The sequence below is a fragment of the Amphibalanus amphitrite genome, unplaced genomic scaffold (genome assembly GCF_019059575.1).
Source record: "Amphibalanus amphitrite isolate SeventyFive unplaced genomic scaffold, NRLGWU_Aamphi_draft 000081F_arrow, whole genome shotgun sequence".
Lineage (NCBI taxonomy): Eukaryota > Metazoa > Arthropoda > Thecostraca > Balanomorpha > Balanidae > Amphibalanus > Amphibalanus amphitrite.
This window is the reverse complement of record NW_024881577.1, coordinates 1,102,540-1,120,552: the sequence shown is the minus strand read 5'-3', so window position 1 is coordinate 1,120,552 and position 18,013 is coordinate 1,102,540. Positions and strand designations below refer to the sequence as shown.

Here is an 18,013-nt window from a genome sequence, read left to right as displayed (position 1 = left end):
CCGCTGTTTCTAGCGACTTTATTTTAGAAGTGCGGCGTTTGCGGCAGATGTTGCGCGCAAATAGCATATACCACCGCGTGCTACAAAACGTTTTAGTCAAACATTTAAAAATCGTTAGATATCTGCGCTGACGTCACACATTCAGAGGGGTATTCCTAAGCATTAGCCCCTCTGAATCAAAATGCTGCAATTTTGAAATTCAATATTTCCGATTTAAGGCATTTCTCGATGTTGTGAGTGCCGAAACCGGTAATTGTGAGCCAGGGACCCCATTTTGGCTATCTCAACTCAAATCTAATGTTAAGGTGGAAGGGTCCCTTTAACATTACGCCAATGGACGAGGCATGGAAAGAATCGATAAATTGCTATGGTTTGCCCCCCCCCCCCCCAAAAAAAAAGCTGAGCTGGATCCGCCACTGAACACGGTGGACAGAGAATGACGAGCCACTCTTCGCACGGCTCGATTTCCAGAGCGAACTCGGCACGGTGCATTGCGGCACAGCACGCATTCAGGCGTTTTAGTGCTGCCATCTAGCCGCAGGGACGAAAGATTTAGTACCCAAACCGGTCGCAGACGGCTTACGAATCACACCCAGAGCACTTCAATCATTCCCTCCCAGAATCCACGATTTTGCGAACGACTCTATATTCTATCGCACCGCTAATGAATGAGCAGACCGTTCCCAATCCTCAACAGTCTACACCCTCCCAGACACCTGGCGTTGCGAGAACGGAACCCCCTCCCTTCGTTCGCTTCTCCCGGCCATTTCTCTAAACCCCTGGTCAGGGAACCAATCCGTTCATAATCAGCGTTCAGCCAATCTGCGTTCAATACAACTGCATTGGTATTTTAGGGCACCAGACTTCAGGTCATATAATTGCATTTGGCCGATATTTCTCCAACTTTGTGGTGTAATACAATGTTCAAACGTCCCAATCGTTCTCCCGACCGCTCTCGCCAGCCAAAAGCCAACGTTCTCGTTCCGCCAATATATTGATAACATCAGCAGACACCAGTTGAAGAAGTAGCAGTCGGAAGGCCCGCGCACCTGAAACAGTAGACGGCGTGAGGTCAGAGCCAGTATCAGTCGGAGAGCGTTAGAAACGGGGAACTATTAGGATCAGTCCTATCATTGGCACAATCACAGATAATCAGAGGATTGGCTCTATGGTTGTCATCATAAAAACAGAAAACGAAGCAGATTCCTTTGTTAAATATGACCAACTGATAGATCGTAACAGTTCAAGTATTCTTGTCTTGAGACTAGCATATCGCTAGTACCCCCCCATAAACCTTGTAGGCACCTTCCACAAACCGCACAAGGTCCCGAATTTCACTGGACAAGCTCTGAAACCCCGTTCAACTACCAGCCGCAGTCCGGAGCAGTGGACCCGCTCTGATCACACGCACCTGGCTCAGGCCTTGCCGGCGGCAGCCGCCTCCTTCTCCTTCCTGCGAAGGATGTCCTTCTTGAGCGGTCCAAGGAAGGCGGCCTTCTCCGCGGCGGTCTGGAAACGGCCGTGACCAAACTTGGACGACGTGTCGATCCATTTCAGCTCGATCTTCTCCGACGCCACGCGGCTCGTGTGCGTGATCAGAGACTGAGGGGCAGAGAAACCGGTTAGGTCAGGGTCAAAAGGACGAGCAGGGAACTCCGGTATTACAAACATGTGGTCTATTTGTCTAAAACAACTGAAAATATCGGAGTTACAAGACAGGAGCAAGCCGTTAGCAGGCAATTACCGCCTTGGGCATTTCAATGTGTATTTCAAACTTCAGTTAGCCGCTACATGACTGAAATACACTTGCAACGGTCATCCACGAGACCTGAACATCACTAGCACCAACTGTCCGCCCGTCGGCCTGGTGTCTGACACAGAGTTCAGTCACACCACCGAGGGAGGGTCACTGTCGGCTCTCAACTGATCATGTCGGACTAGGGCATCGTCCGACAAGAATGGGTAAGAAGCCAACGCCACTGCAACGTGCCGCGTCACTTGGAAAATCATATTGGCAAATCAACTGCAAAGCTGACACTCTACACCACGATGCAACTTCAGAATCGCAAGTTTTAGGAAGCTGCAAAGTATCACATATCTCGACAGCCAGACATTACAGTCGCGAGTTTTACCTTGCGCAGGGTGAGAACGCGCTTCTTGGGTCCAATGCAGCAGCCCTTGATCATGATGAAGTCGTTGTTGACCTCTCCGTAGCGGACGAAGCCACCCAGAGGGGTGATGGACTTGTCAGTCAGATCGTAGTCGGTACTGGCGTTGTTCTTCACGACCTGCCAGGGAGAGAATACGGCCGAGGGGCGGTTAGAACAGAGTCGGAGAAAGCAAGGTATGTTACATGATGGAATAAAGACATCAGGCCTATCATTGACAATCATTGTAGTTGATCATTGTTTGCTCAGTTTTTCATCATATCAATTATCAACAATATCGCTCAGTACAACACTGCACCACATCACTACTTTAACAGCTGACACAATTACATTTTCTTAGAATACCCCCCTTCCAACCCGTCTCTTACCAGGCCATCCTTGGTATGGATGCCGGCGCCCATGCGGTAGATCTTCTTGTTGATCTCCGTACGGTGGTGGTAGCCTTTCTGACCGGCGCGCGCCACGGTGAAACGGACGCGGCTGGGATGCCACGCGCCAATACAGGCCACCTTGCGCAGACCCTTGTGCGTCTTGCGTGGCAGCTTCTTCGTGTGCCAACGGCTGGTCACGCCTGAGGGGAGGGGGGGGGGGGTTAGCGAGGGTAGGGAGGGGTGGGGTGAGGGGAAGGGACGAGCGGATCAGAAGGAAGGCAGCATTATCGGCGAATCGTCACTGAAGTTCAGCCGAAACCATCGGATGTCCATCACGTAGTGGGAACAAAATGCACAAAAAAGCCAATAACACGACAAACACGCCAGTAAAAAAACTTACAGCCACAGGGACAACTAAAAAAAAAACATTTATTTGGATAAGTATCATCTAACTTAGAAAAGAACATATGAAATGGTTACCATGATGAATCAGACACCAACACATCTTCATCTTTCTACTTCAGCTCACAACTATTCAGGAAACCAACAGGCCTGATCATTACACTATGCCACCACTAGCCCAGCTCACTGTTTATCAGCGCTAAGTCCATCTCTCTCTCCGTCTCACTCACCCTTGAATCCGCGTCCCTTGGTGACACCGATGATGTCAATCATCTCATCGGGCGCGAACACGCTGCCGACGGGCACCTGCGACTCGAGCTTCTCGCGCGCCCAGTCCACCTGATCAGAGACGGTGCCGCCGTTCACCTGGATCTCCATCAGGTGAGCCTTCTTCTGGCGCATGCGCAGCAGCTTCATCTGTTGAGGGGAGCGAAGATACGCAGTGTTAGCGACCAGTGGACAGACAGGAGAAGGCGAGAGGCTGCCGGTCGTAAGCAGATTCACATATGCGAAAACTGATCAGACTAGCTAGCTGTAAGGACTTGGCTGACAACTACATCAACTGAATGTTTGTTTCTCGGGGATTTGGGGCGCGTATTAACAATCAAATAAGGAACAACTCAATGACTGAAGTTATCGCAATGAGCCTCTGTAGGCTCTCCGGGTAACGCTCTAACACGCCGGTTTTTATCTACGTTCCCCCACTCCAAGCCCGGCGCAGAGCCTCCCTTAGCTCACTTGACTAATGACTATTCTCTCAGAACTGACCTGGGTGTGCGCGATGACGCGGATCACACTGCAGTACTTCTTCATCTTCTGCAGCTCGCGGGCGATCTCCTTCTTGCCGGCCTCATCCGACCACTTCTTAGAGGCCTTGGTGAACGCCTTCTTCTTGGAGGCACCCCTGCGGACGAGTCAGCGGAGGCGGCGGGGGGACGGGACGGTGTCAGCCGGCGGCCGTCTGGTGCCGCCGCCACGGCCTCCGGGCCAGCGCGGGGGGCAGAGCAGACGGCCGCGGCTGGGGGCGCCTCATCGCCGCAGCGGGCGAGCGGAGACTGGGTGGACGGGGGGCCGTGAGCAGCCGACGGAGCGGAGGATGTGTGCGGGGAATGAAACAACACACCCAGAAATGCGGACAAACAACGTATTATCATTTTTGCGGAACCGTGAACTTTCGCATAAACGTGCTAATTAGCTCAATCGCCTGTAAAGTAGCTCTAAAAAAAAGCTCAGTTGACATAAATGTTTTGATCAACTTTGTCTGCGGAATATAAATTGTAATGTTACAATAAATATCGATTTATGCAGCAAATATTTTCAATCCAGCCAAATATAGCAGATAATCTCGCACTTCCCAATGATCCCGGCGTCGCACACCGTCCCATCACTGACCAGTTCTTGTAGAAGCGGCGGCGGCACTCCTCGCTGAGGTGCTCGGCGAACAGCGTCTTGAAGGCGCGCAGACCCTTGGGCGTCTCCACGTAGCCGACGATGCCGACAATCACCATCGGAGGCGTCTCGATGATGGTGACCGGCTCGACGATCTCCTTCTTGTTCAGCTCTGGCCGGTGCAGAGAGCGGTGTGTTAGTGTCAGGGGTACAGCAGAGAAAATCGCAAGCTCTGACGGGCGCAACTACGTCATGATAATTGATACTGACTGGGGTACAACACGTAATGAGTGATCTTGACCCGATGACTGGTTTTAATTTCGATAAGGGACACAAACCGGCTGACGGTAGCAAGGACAGATCATTGGCAACCACAAGGTAGGAAGTAAAAAGCATGAAAGTGAGGCCAAGGCAATAAAAACAGACAGCAGGATGGCATGATTACCTAGAAACATAACATCCGAAATAAAACTACAGTCCCTTCGTCCTACAACCACTCGCGTTTACCGCCAAGACTAGTTCAACAGTTGGGTTGTGTCCCACATGCTCACTGCGGCGGCCACTGGAGGGGGCGCTGCCGCAGCTATCTCGGGGAGCGCTCTCTGTAGGCACTCTCTGATCTCGGACAGACAGGACAGTCTCCGTCCGGGAATGGGTAGAGCGCCACACTGGCATTCAACACAGTAACTACACTTACTTCCACACACAACGCTAGACTCGAGCCGCATGCCCTCTCAGACCATTTTGACCATTGTCTACTGTCTAGTGTCCCTTACTCAGACCCCTTATAAGGCTCATCACTTTTGCCCATAATCTATTTTTCTACCAATTTCTTTCCTTACACCAATCATCATACAGTTAGTACCTCATCCCCCTACTATTCCCTTACCCCTAAAATATAATCCTCCCCATGCTGTTTTCCCCATCCCCCACCAGCCTCGCCACCCCAACTCACTGGATCCGGGACGGTCGGCCTCTCTCACAATGTGAGTCATGCCCGCCTTGTAGCCGATGAAGGCAGTCAGGTGGCACGGCTTGTTCTTGTCATTCTTGGGGAAAGTCTTGACGCGGCCGCGATGACGCCTTGCCCGCTTCTTGGGGTAGAACCCCATCGAGCCATGGCGGGGCGCTTCGAATTTGCGGTGCGACTGTGAATAGAGGGGACGGGGTGAGCTGATTGCAGCAAACGGGGAATGAAAGAGGCCGGTTTCGAGCTCGTTGGTAACCCGAGCCCGGCCAGGGGGTGTCTGAACACCCCCCCCCCCCGTCTAACTCGGCTCCTGGGATACATTCTGACACGCGGTAAGCGGCATTCGAGATAAAGTGTCAAAAACCATGACGAAAGTGCTTCATTTTTTTAGGTCAGGTCACCGGAGGTCGACAAATATAAAATTATGCATATTCCAACATTTTTTGACAAACCAGCGCATAACTTGAGAATTGACCCATGCCCCGTAGGGCTATCAGCGGACCCTACCACCCGTAGGGGGGAGGCGTTCCCCCCCCCCCCAAGATCTCGGAAATTTACCGGCCGATTTTCACAATTCAAACGGCGTTCGATAGCCCCACCAGGGAACCAAATTTCATTGATCTAGGTCAAACCAATGACGTCACAGGTCAGGTCAAAGGTCGGATTCTCACCGTTCACAGGCATTTCAAGAAATGTGTTGTGAAATCGAGTAAATTGGAAAGTTATTGAAAACCATCGATGCTACATTGTTCGTCAAACACATACTTTGCTACCTGAGGTCACTGATACCAGGTCAGGTCACATAGGTGAGGTCGCTGGGGGGTCACAATATGAAAGTGTCGTGTGATACATGTTTTATGGTCCAATTTACATGACAAATGCGATTATGTGGGTCAGCCTTTTGGGCCAGCTTAGGTCCCGTTTGGTGAAGGTCAGGTCAAATTAGGTCTATTGGTTACACTCCCCCAAATTAATTAGGTAAAATTCCATCCCTGTTGTTTATTGTAATTAAATCAAATCTTTAAACAATTTTCTTTCAAAACACCAATCCATTTATTGAATGGCCAGCTGATTGTGATGCCCAGAACCTGCAGAAAAGCCGTTTTCCTATCGCCATTTTCGAGTCAATTCGCCAAATTTAATCAAATCACGCTAATTTCTAGTGGAAAATGGAAGCCTTTTCTCTCCGATAAGTGGACGTGATACCGCAAGTACCGGCTTTTTATACCATTTTTCACCCTTAAACGCAGTTCACACTTGCCCGTAAGGTCTGCCGGTGACGGGCCCGACACCGTCAAAACGGCCGAAACCGACGGAGCGACGGCCGTCAGGTCGACGGTCATGTGTGAACCTGCAGCGTTTGACGGCCGGCAACAGCTGACTGCGCCGGCGCCGGACCTGACAGCCGTCGCTTTGGAAAGTTCAGCAATGTTCAACTTTTGACGGTGACGGGCCCGCCGGTTTGAATGCCTGCGTGTTGGAGGAAGAGGAATAGGAACGTTATCATGCAGAATGAAGCTTAAATACATTTTTAAGAGCACTTACACCATTTTCTTTCCATTTGTTGAGATCAAAGTGTTTATTACGGCACGATATCTTGAGATTACATCCCTGATTTAAGTCAGCGAACCGATGTGTCTTTCATGAAAATAATGTTGCAGCATTCTTTGACAAAAAATGTAAATGCGTGGTATTTTATTTCTGTAATTCAGAGAATATTTTTAACTTCTCAGCCTCTACCCTCCCCATCCCCTTCCCCCATCTGCGTCCATCTCAGTCAGGGAAACTATGGTAAAATCTGCTATTTTTAGCAGTCTGCTATTTTTGACAGAAATCTGCCAAAAATGGGTATGCATGTGATGTCATCATACCCAAATGTAACAGATTTGGGTACGGCCCCATACAAAAGCAGATCTACACCCTAATTGAAGCAAATGCGCATCAAATGCCTGGCAGATTCATGATGAGAATAGCAGTTGGGGAAACTACGAGGAGCCAAACAAAAATTGGATTAGCCAATCAGCGGCTGGAAACCGTACGATTTTCAAAACAAAAGGCGAGAAAAAACAGACGCGAGGAAAATATAATATTAAATGAAATAGACGAACTAAATGCTCGTTTCAATACTAACGAAACAGAAGAAAATTTAAAGCGATTAGAAGAGATGAAACTTAAATTAGAGCAGATGCGATTACCCAAAATACAAGGATTAATAACACGGTCCAGAGTTAACTGGTTCGAAGAAGGGGAAAAATGTTCGAAGTATTTCCTCTCCTTAGAAAAGAGGAACGCAATGAGAAATTCAATTCTTGCCATGCAAGACGGTGATAGGCAAATAACAAACAACAAAGATATTCTTGAACATCTTTCAAAACATTTGCAAACAAAATACCGAAAAAATATAAATAAGCACAATACAAAAGAATACCTTGAAAAACACATCGAGCGAGTGCTATCCGACGAACAAAGGATCGCTCTAGACACTCCAATATCGTTACAAGAACTACAAACAGCTTTAATGAGTATGAAAAAAGGCAGGTCACCGGGGTCAAATGGTTTTACATCAGATTTTTTCAAACATTTTTGGGAACTGTTAGGCATATTCCTCTTTCGAGCGTTTAAAGAAGGTCTGGTAAATAACAGTGCAATTATGTCTCACCAAGAAAGCGTAGTAACTCTTATTCCGAAACAGGGCAAGCCAAGGGATTCCGTAAAAGGATGGAGGCCCATATCTTTACTTAATGTTGACTTCAAAATTATATCTGGAGCCATCGCTAATAGACTTAAAAAGATAATGAATTACTTGATATCCCCAACTCAGACGGCATACATTAAGGGACGATATATCGGGGAAAACACGCGACTAGTGTACGATGTAATTGAACATGTGAATGCTTCATCCTCTTCCGGTATCATAATGGCAGTTGACTTCGAAGCCGCTTTCGACACGGTGTCGTGGGAGTTCCTAGCAGAAGCTCTCAATTATTATAATTTCGGGCCACATTTTGCTCATATGATCCAAACATTTTACCTAAACTCTCGCAACTTTTCTAGGATTCTTTTAAATGGATATTTAGGTCCCAAAATCAACATGGAGAGAGGTATACGACAAGGAGACCCCGTATCTGGATATTTATTTAATATGATAATGCAGCCCCTAACAAATCAACTAATGCAGTCGAGGGAGATGAAGGGGATACCCATAGGCGTAGGATTAGAAGTACGATTATCGCAATACGCTGACGATTTAATAGTATTTTCAAGCGCGGAACCGGAATCTATAAATGCGGTAATAAATGAACTAGACATATTTCATAAAGTATCTGGATTACGTGTTAATATAGATAAAACAAAATGTCTTCAAATCGGCAAAACAGTTGACTGTTCGTTTTTGAACATGTCAGGGTTGCAGAAAGTAAGCGAACTGAAAGTATTGGGAATAATCTTTTGCAATACAACCAACACCATCGTGGAAAAAAATATGTCTGAAGTATTACCTAAAGTAAGACAGGAAATAGCCCAATGGAGGCGACGAAATCTCACCTTGATAGGAAAGATAACAGTTGTAAAATCAATGGTTATTTCTAAACTAGTACATATTGTATCGTCATTGCCAACCCCAAACGAAAAGGACATTTCTTACATTAATAATATATTGTTCAAATATATCTGGAACGATGGTCCTGATAAAGTTAAAAGAAACAAGTTGGTACAAGATTACGATCACGGGGGTTTGAAAATGGTCGATATTAGGTCGTTTATAAAGAGCCTAAAAGTTAACTGGATAAAAAGACTATATTGGTCAACATCTGATGTTGTATGGGCTAACATAATCAAGAAAACTTTACCTCCTATTTGTGAACTAGTTTGCTACGGCACGGAGAAGTTGAGAAACATCTCGAATCATAGATTACGTAATACATTTTGGAAAGATGTGCTGAACGCCTGGACGGATTTTTGTGCGGTCTTCCGAACAACACCAGAAAACGTTCTGACGGACAAGCTGTGGTATTCAGATCACAGCAAATTCCAAACGAGCATTGTAAAAGATTGGGATAGAAAGGGTTTGAGATTTGTTGCAGATTTGTATTCTAAGGATAGCGGATCATTTTTAGAACAACGAACTCTAAGTGAAACCTTTAACATCAAAATGTCGTTTCTATGCTATGAATCTTTAACCAGAAGTATACCGCATCATGTGGATAATACTGTTGTTGCCTGTAAAATCATTTACCCAATAATACCTTATAAAATAGCGCTACTCTCCCAGAAAACAAACACTTCACGCTTAGCATATAATGAATTCGTTTCTGCCCTGTTAAAACGAGAAACAAACCAGTCAACGCAAAATCATATTAAGCGTAAATGGAATAGAGATATAGGGTGTACGCATGAGGGCACGATGTATGATATTCGCCATGCGACTAGAAACACATACTTACAAACGTTCCATTATCGTATAATAAATAGAATAATATCTACAAACACTTTTTTGTATCGTATTGGAAAAGCAGAAAGTGCAGTTTGTACTTTTTGCAACGAGCGTGATGAAACGTTATGTCATATACTTTGGGAATGTAGAATAGTAAAAGACTTTATAAAAGATATAGTAGCATACTTTCGAAAAGAATACAATTTTATAGTAAATATCTCAGTGCAGTCGTGGATATTTCCAAGGCTAGCGGATGAAAGCGAAATAAATATATTAATATTCACATTAGCAAAACAAGTAATATTTAGGGCAAGACATAACACTCAGATTCCCAGCATACATCATTTTCATCACATACTTAAAAGAGAGGCTGAAAATGAAAGTAAATTCTTTTTAAGGCATAAGTCTACTGACAAGTTTTTGTCCAAGTGGGGCAACGTCTCGAATATTCTGTCACAGAATCTTCCCTCCGCACACAACCAACCTACATCCTAGATTTCTTTACCCATCCTTATTGGCCGGCCAATCTCTCCAGCACTCTCTGGTCGGCCTGCGCTCGCGGGACGTCTCGGTCGCTGCGGGTCGTCGGCGGGGGGCCGGTGGTTGGCGCTGGGTGGCAGCCGCTGCCTGGTGGTCCGTGTGCCCTGGCCGCCCTTCGCGGGGCGCCCGCTGGCGCGTCTGCCGCCGCCGCCGCCCGTGCTGGTTTGAGCTGTATCGGGCAATTTTCTTTTTACCGTTCTTGTTTTTCGTGTTTACTCCGCGTGTCATGAGAACTGGGACTGCGTTCCAGCGCTCAAGTGTCACCGGGACAGTTTTTTTTTTTTACCCGCCTCTGTCCTCCATTGTGCGTCGTGAGGACAGGGAACTGTTTTCGCTGATGTGTCAGCTGTGTGTTTCCCTGTGGGACTCGTCTGATTGAACGAATATACGATAAAAAAAAAGCCACAAAAATTAAAAAAAAAAAAAAAAAAATCAGCGGCTGGAGTGGGCGGGGCGATGACCATATATGGTAATAAAATCAGACAACTTCATCATTTCAATGAATTTTTGCATTCAAATGAAAAAATAAGGCATAAGAATGTTTTTTAACCACACAAGACCTACACTCACCCAGTGCATAATTAACTGGCAGCTATAAATCGCAGAGTTACAACCACGGAATATATAGTCTACGACATGGAATGGACAAGATCGAGATTTCCTGTAACTGCCGAGTTTTTGGCGACCTGATGATTTAGTCGTGCGGATTCGCTGTGGTTACTTCCTTTACGAGGATGAAAGTATAGTTGCCAGACCTATAACTAATAGGGGAAGGTGGGGCATAACGGGGTACCGGGGCAATATGAGAAGGTGCATTTTATTCTAATCAGGTGTTGCTGTCTGGAATCACTTCTGACAATTTAAACTTCGCTCGTTTGCCGCCCTTTTCCGGTGGACGCCGGCGGGAGGCGGCGTTGCTGAGGATGGTGGGTAAGGTTTTTTCATGGTGCTGATGTATTTTTCAACATTCGTTTGGTAACTTCCTAGGTGAAAATCCGTTCGAGTAGGTTTGTCATAGTTAGTCAGTGAAAGCAATCACTCTCGTCCTAGCCAACCTTTCTTAGTCAGTGAAAGCAATCACTCTCGTCCTAGCCAACCTTTCGCTGCGATAGAAAGTTGCCGGCTGTTTTGATAAACATGAACGATCCTGCTCTATCGCCAATGTCCTTCGGGGGTTAAAACGGGTTTCCGGTTGAGGCGATATGGGGTGGTGAATTTTACCACATTTTACCACATTTACCCCATTTACGTGCCCAGAAGTGCTTTTTTGTTACAGTTAAAACTAGTTGCCTTTATTGGCCCACTCACGTTTCATAAATGCATTTAGAGGAGGGGTTGTGTTAAACGTTTCAAACGTTGTCATAATGTTTCTTCATTATAAGTAGGTACACAGGCACCGTGTATGTGCCTAATATATATTTTTGCCGAGATAAACTCTTTCATTTTCAGTAGCTTGGATCTTGGTTTAAGCGGCGAGTGCACAGGAACGTGCACCCAGCAGCCTGACAAGGATTTTCACCACGCCTTTTATCGTTTGTCGCGGTCCTCGAATGGACTCCATTCGACTCCTCGAATGGAGTCGATGCTGGCGCCGCCACCGACCGTCCACCGCTGCAGCCAGGCGTCGCTCTCCTGAAGGAACTGCAGGTGTTCTCCCGCCGTTGCTGGATGGAGGCTGGATATCGCGCGTCGCTTTGAGCAGGGGTCGAACCGGTCGGAAGAGTTTAGCACATCGAGCAGGTCGTTGAGGCGCAGCAGGAGAGTAGCAGTCGGGAGTGCAGTGCGCGGGAGCTTGCCGTGGGTCGCATGCAATGTGATTGCTGCTGCTACTGTCCGGCTCATCACCTGTAGAGCATAGCTGACTTTCATTTTTCAAAGCTGTTTGGCCTGATGTGTTTCTGGCTTAGTTTTGGAGCAGCCCGTGGGAAAGAAGCGCATTCCAGTGCGTAGAGTGTTTCTAAATGACTCCAAGAGGCTACTTCACCGTCTACTTCAATATCGTATTTCATTAATGCATTTCGTATGCATTTGAAGATGTGAGGCACGTCATACAGAGCAGCAACCTCGTGCCCGTCCACGGTGAACAAGCCGGTTTCCGCAGCTCCGAGCAGTCTGTAGGTCGCCTGGTTGTTCTTTGACATGTCACAAGTTGTAGCTAGCACAGTAGCACAGTGAATCCCGCTGTTGTTGTTACACGTTGGACACACTGTGTTAACAGCTGCTGCTGCACAACGGCCTTGGTCGATCCGGAACTCAGAAAGAAACCGATGGGCTGTTTCCAGCGTTTGGTGACACTGACGCCCCGCACCATCATGACCAAGGCGTGGTCGGCGCAGGCATTGGCGCGGCAGAGAGAGCCATGATCAGTGAAGCCCTCGATGACATCATCACCCCGCTGGTAGGCCAACCTTGGTTTCAGCTGCATTTCGTCGAACGAAATGATGCACAGCTTGTCCTTGGCACTTGCTCCGGCGATTTTCTCTTTTATGAGAGCCAAGATAGCGTCATGAAAGCCAGGTCGCATCTGTATTTTTTCCATCTTCCTCCGCAGAGTTCGAGGATGGGGAAGGACGTACCGTTTTTGTAGGAACCGATACGCCCTGGGACCAAGGCCATATATAGTCCTGGGACCCTGAAAGTAGAGCGCGAGTGCTCACACTTCCTCATCTTCATCAAATTTTAGACGAATTTCATCGAATTTCATTTAATTTTAGACCAATGTTAAAACTCTAATGCAATGAATATGTATAAATGCTCCCGTAACAATGTGTGCTAAAAGTTTCCAATAAAATATACGGTTACCATTTCAAAGTCACAGTCACAACTTGGCCCTTGAAGACGAATCATTCGACGATTGTTAAGAAAAAATGTATGAAATGTTAAGAAAATATATGAAAATGTAAACCCACGTGGAAAGAAATTCATCCGCATCCTCCGGATCTCCGGATATTCATCCGGCAAAATCCTTGATTTTTGGTTACACACGTGGCAATGCTAATCGAAGCTCCTGTCCATTCCATGTCGTAGACTATATATTCCGTGGTTACAACGCAAGGTCAAACCGTGATTGGCAAATATGGCGGATTGAAACAGACGCGCCAAAACATGTAAGCAGTACCGTGGTTTAAAAATGTCATTATTTTTATTATTTTGTTTATGGTTTTTTAATTGTGGTTAAGTTATTATTTTAAAATTAAATATCTTTGTTTATTGTAATCAAATTAAATCTATTAACAATTTTCTTTCATAAAACCAATCCATTTATTGAATGGCCAGCTGATTGTGACGCCCAGAACCTGCGAAAAAGCCATTTTCCTATCGCCATTTTCGAGTCAATTCGCCGCGTTTAATCAGATCACGCTAATTCCTAGTGAAAAATGGAAGCCTTTTCTCTCTCCAATAAGTGGACGCGATACCGCAAGTACCGGCTTGTTATACCGTTTTTCACCCTTAGTAGCTGGGGCTGCATTTATGTCCATATATGGTCATCAAAAGTCCATTTATTGACCAATCAATTTTTTGACATTTGCCTCGTAGTTTCCCCAACTGATAGTGCTGAGTGATCTCTGCTATTTTTGTTCAGATCCGACTATTTTCAAATTCATTATTTGAAAATAGTCTGATCTGAACAAAAATATCAGAGGACATTCTCAGCACTATTCTTATCATGAATCTGCCAGGCATTTGAAGCGCATTTGCTTCAATTAGGGTGCAGATCTGAGCGCTGTTCGGCAGCCGGCTATTTTGTGTGCAGGGTATGACGTATTTTGCGAGCCGACATCACAGGCGGTGACGTCGGCTCGCGCGCGAGCCGAGCGCCAACGACAAACTAACGGAAACCCTCGGACACCCTCGGGGCATAAACCGCGGAGTAGCATATTGAGCGAGTCTTACAATGAAAATTCATATATTTTCGTTTCTCAAATGATAATCAGGGTGTCTCTTACCTTTTTACATATCATTTAGGCTTACCTAACACTTCAGTTGCCAAATATCTGAAATTTATTCAAGCAAAGGTATTTTCAGTAAATATCAATGGTATAGACCGAAATCTTTTGAATAAAAACTCCAACCAACAGAAATAAAAATAACTTAATATATTCCAACCATTTCCTCCAAATAAACAACATAAAAACTCACTTTTACACACATCATTCATAATAAAGCATACTAACACGCCGCTTTTGACAATGGCGGCGTCGAGTGGCGCGCTGCTAGCGCTCTTTTTCGATCACAGACCCTGCACGCGCGCGAGCACACTAAGTCACGTCCGGGGGGCACAGGTATATGAAAAATCGCAGTGACGTAACACTTTTCTTGCTTCTCATTGGTCAATAGCCCGTTGCCAGGGTAACATGCACGTATGTGAGCGCAGGCAAGAGTACTAGCCGGCCACCGATCAGGGCTCTGCCTTTGTATGGGGCCCAAATCTGCTATATTTGGGTACGATGACGTCACATGCGTACCCATTTTTAGCAGATTTCTGTTAAAAATAGCAGATTTTACCATAGTTTCCCCGGCTGATCTCGAAAATGGTGCTCCATTTCTGTCCCAACATATGGCAGCCAATGAGAGCTGCCAAATCTCAACTTTCATTTGACGGGCTGCAGGCCATCAGGTCTACGGTGACGGGCCGGACACCGGCAGACTGACGGTCATGTGTGAACTACGTTTTAGCAGGTAGCGGGGGCTGCATTGATGCCCATATATGGTCATCAAAGTCCATTTATTGACCAATCAATTTTTGGATTTTCGCCTCATAGTTTCCCCAACTGATGCTTACTAAGACCCAAACCATGCAACAGGTCTTGCACGTACTTCCAGTACAGCATGCTCCAAGGAGTGAGCATTTCAATTTTTGGAATAGTTGGTTTTCAGCATCGCATTTTTAGAGCATTACCAAAATGGAAAGGTTTCAATAAATGAACCACAAATACCAAAGCCCAACAGAGACTGCAGCATCTGTTGAAAACTGCCACTCGGCACTTACCACTTGTTTGAACAATCAACCAAACGGCAAACGCAACCTAACCTAACACAATCTTGAATGATGCTTAATCCAAAAATCAAAATGGCTAAAAAAGCACCTGGCACGAATGATAATGAATAAAGACACGTGGCAGCTGCGCCGGAAACGGGTTGAAAATCCAGAATCAAAGGCCAGAAAGATTAGACAAAAAATACAAATCAAAATAGCGCATTGCTTATAACAAACACTGTACGAGCAATTTATAAGAACAATTTCATGTCATTAAGCCGAAATATTTCATAAGAACCGGAGCACCTGACAACCGGACCTACCATGGCGAAGACTCAAACGGAAAGACCAATGAAGTGGTGAATGAGTGGAACTTCCTTTCAGTGATAAGGAAAATGATGCCGGTTTTTTACACTCCTCAATCAAATTTCAAAATTTATAAAATAAATTTCCGATTACTGAAATAAACATTGAAAAATATTTTGTTTTAAAATTATACATTATGCCTTCAAAATGTCGTCATAATTGCCAGGGTGGAATTTTCAGCACTACATACTTTTTAGAGTGGCAGCATTTTAGCATTATGAGACCGGAGCAGTGCTTCAATGTGGGCACTGGATCGACAAAGGTCTTCAATTGGCTTTCCAAAATGCAACTAGTTAGTAACTACAGCCGGCGTGTGGTAGGTGTTGATACTAACGTTTGGCAGGAATGCTCATCAGCTCAGGACTGATATGAATGGGTCACATGCAAATGCAATGCAACAAACACTCATTACCCCACCAAAAAAAAACTTATTTTAACCCGTACCGGCCGTTGGGCTAATTGGCGGACCCTGCCAATCATTGGGTTGGGCCCGTTTCGGCCACTGCTACGATCTCGGAACTACCACAGAGCGATTTTCATTTCGTTCGATAGCCCCAGCGGGGAAACACCTTGTGACCAAATTTCATTGACCTAGATGAAACCTATGACGTCACAGGTCAGGTCAAATGTCGCATTTTCACCGTTCACACACTTCACACCCAGTAAACATGCCGACGTCGGCCCGACGTCGGCCGACGTCGGGGTGACGTCGGCAACTCGGTATCGGCATGCCGACTTCGGCCCGACGTCGGTCCAACCTCGGCACGACGTCGGCTGGATGTCGGATATGCCCGCATGTACCAACGTCCAGCCGAGGTCCAGCCGACGTCGGGCCGACGTCGGACCGAGATCAATTGCTGAGGTCCAACCGACGTCGGGCCGACGTCGGAGCGACGTCGGACCGACATCGGCCGCTGTTTTGACCGTTAAAATAATATAAAATACATGTTTCATGTTTCATAAAGAGCTTCTGTATTCAAAATATCCTCAGGAAACTCAAATCTTCCTCCACGCCGCAACCCCCTGATCCGGAATGGACGGGAAACTTTATCCCATTTGGGATTGCCCGTAAGCCGAGCTCGCCCGTAGCCGGGTGCGGTGAGTGCTAAGGGGCTGCTCGGCCTATCCTTTGGTCAGGCTCAGTCCCGGCAACTCACCAGGGCCGGGCCCAGTTCATATAGAAAGGCCAGATCGGCAAGTGTCACTGCCAAAGTGCCACTTATCAAAGGGACACTTTGGGAAACGTTGGTGTAGGTGTGTAAGAGTGGCTATATGAATCCATTGTGGGGTCGCCCTTTCCAATAAGTGTCACGTAACAGCAATGGGACCAGGGACTCTGTGGTATCGCGAATTGTCCCTCTCCGCCCGGGAGCTGGCGACGCCACTGGCGGCGCCGGCACGCAGACGCGGCGGCTCGAGAGAGTCGGTCTGGCGCGCGTGTCGGGTGCGGTCGTGCGCCGTGTGTGCCGTGTGCGGTGGTCGTCGCGTCGCGGTCAGCACAGACTAGTGTTCGTGTATGAGCCCAGATTGCCTCAGCATTAAACTTGTCTCCACGAGCCAGCCTGTGTGAGGCAGTGCGGAGTGGAGACGTAATACCTGGCGACAAGGAATTCGAACTCGTTGCGGAGGCCGTGGTTGGGCCGTGGGCGACTCCGAACGCTGTGCTGTGCAGTTGTGGACCGCGTGTAGACTGCGACGGAGCCGCGGAGACTGGTAAGCGGCAGTAAACTGCGTGTCCTGCGACTGGCGGGGGCGTGGGCTTGTGTTGAGTCCCCCCTGTGTTCAGCGCTGTCCGAGTTTTTGGGCCTCGGCGGCCATTTTCGGACGGGTGCGCTGGTCGAGTGCGCAGGCGCGTGGTCACGTGTCTCGGTGACGTCGCGGTCACGTGACTCCCCCGGAGTGGAAAGCGCGGGAAACGCAGCGGCGGTGCCAGGGACGGGCGGCAGGGAGCCCGAGTCAGCTGTGTGCTGACTGCTGAGTGACCTTGGCCGGCGCCAGCTGACGGTTCAGTCGCGCGGCGGCGGCCGCGGCGTGAGAAGACCGGAGCGGGCGGGGAGTGGAGCCGGACCTCGGACGAAATGGCGGCGGCTGGCTTGAGTCTGCCGGCGGTGGCGCCGTACCAGCCGGGGACGGATTTTCCTCGATGGCTCAACAGCGTGGAGCTGTACATGGCGGCCCTGGACGTCACTGGGGATGAGAGGAAGACGGCGATCCTGTTGCACCTGCTCGGACCCGAAGTGCAGGAGGTGTACGGCACGCTCCCGGAGCCGACAACTGGAGTGACCGGCTGCTATGCGACGTGTGTAGCTAAACTCCGAAGCTACCTGGCGCCGCAGCGCAACGTCATCGCTGATCGACTCGCGTTTCAGCGGTTGCGCATGGTGGAAGGCGAGCTGT

General features: G+C 47.5%; 1 protein-coding gene across 2 annotated transcripts; it reads right to left on the bottom strand.

The window, feature by feature from the left end:
- Positions 1-975: 975 nt before the first annotated feature.
- On the bottom strand, positions 976-15,628 carry LOC122379605 (60S ribosomal protein L3-like). Of its 2 annotated transcripts, none has more exons than XM_043361938.1 (9): positions 15,574-15,628; positions 5,286-5,478; positions 4,334-4,502; positions 3,710-3,845; positions 3,172-3,358; positions 2,537-2,739; positions 2,133-2,288; positions 1,412-1,602; positions 976-1,049 (listed from the first exon to the last, which is right to left on the bottom strand). In XM_043361938.1, exons 1-8 carry the CDS (start codon positions 15,574-15,576, stop codon positions 1,417-1,419), a joined length of 1,233 nt encoding a protein of 410 aa, XP_043217873.1. In that variant the 5' UTR covers positions 15,577-15,628; the 3' UTR covers positions 976-1,049; positions 1,412-1,416. The 2 variants fall into 2 exon arrangements, with proteins under 2 accessions (XP_043217873.1, XP_043217874.1); XM_043361939.1 differs by lacking the exon at positions 15,574-15,628 and adding an exon at positions 15,263-15,544.
- Between the last annotated feature and the right edge of the window lie 2,385 nt (positions 15,629-18,013).

Excerpts from the sequence above, each read along its gene's own strand:
- LOC122379605 (XM_043361938.1), bottom strand. Across the intron at positions 4,503-5,285 it reads GGCCGACCGTCCCGGATCCA|AGCTGAACAAGAAGGAGATC; the intron begins GTGAGTTGGGGT and ends TGCACCGGCCAG. Across the intron at positions 3,359-3,709 it reads GCGTCATCGCGCACACCCAG|ATGAAGCTGCTGCGCATGCG; the intron begins GTCAGTTCTGAG and ends TCCCCTCAACAG.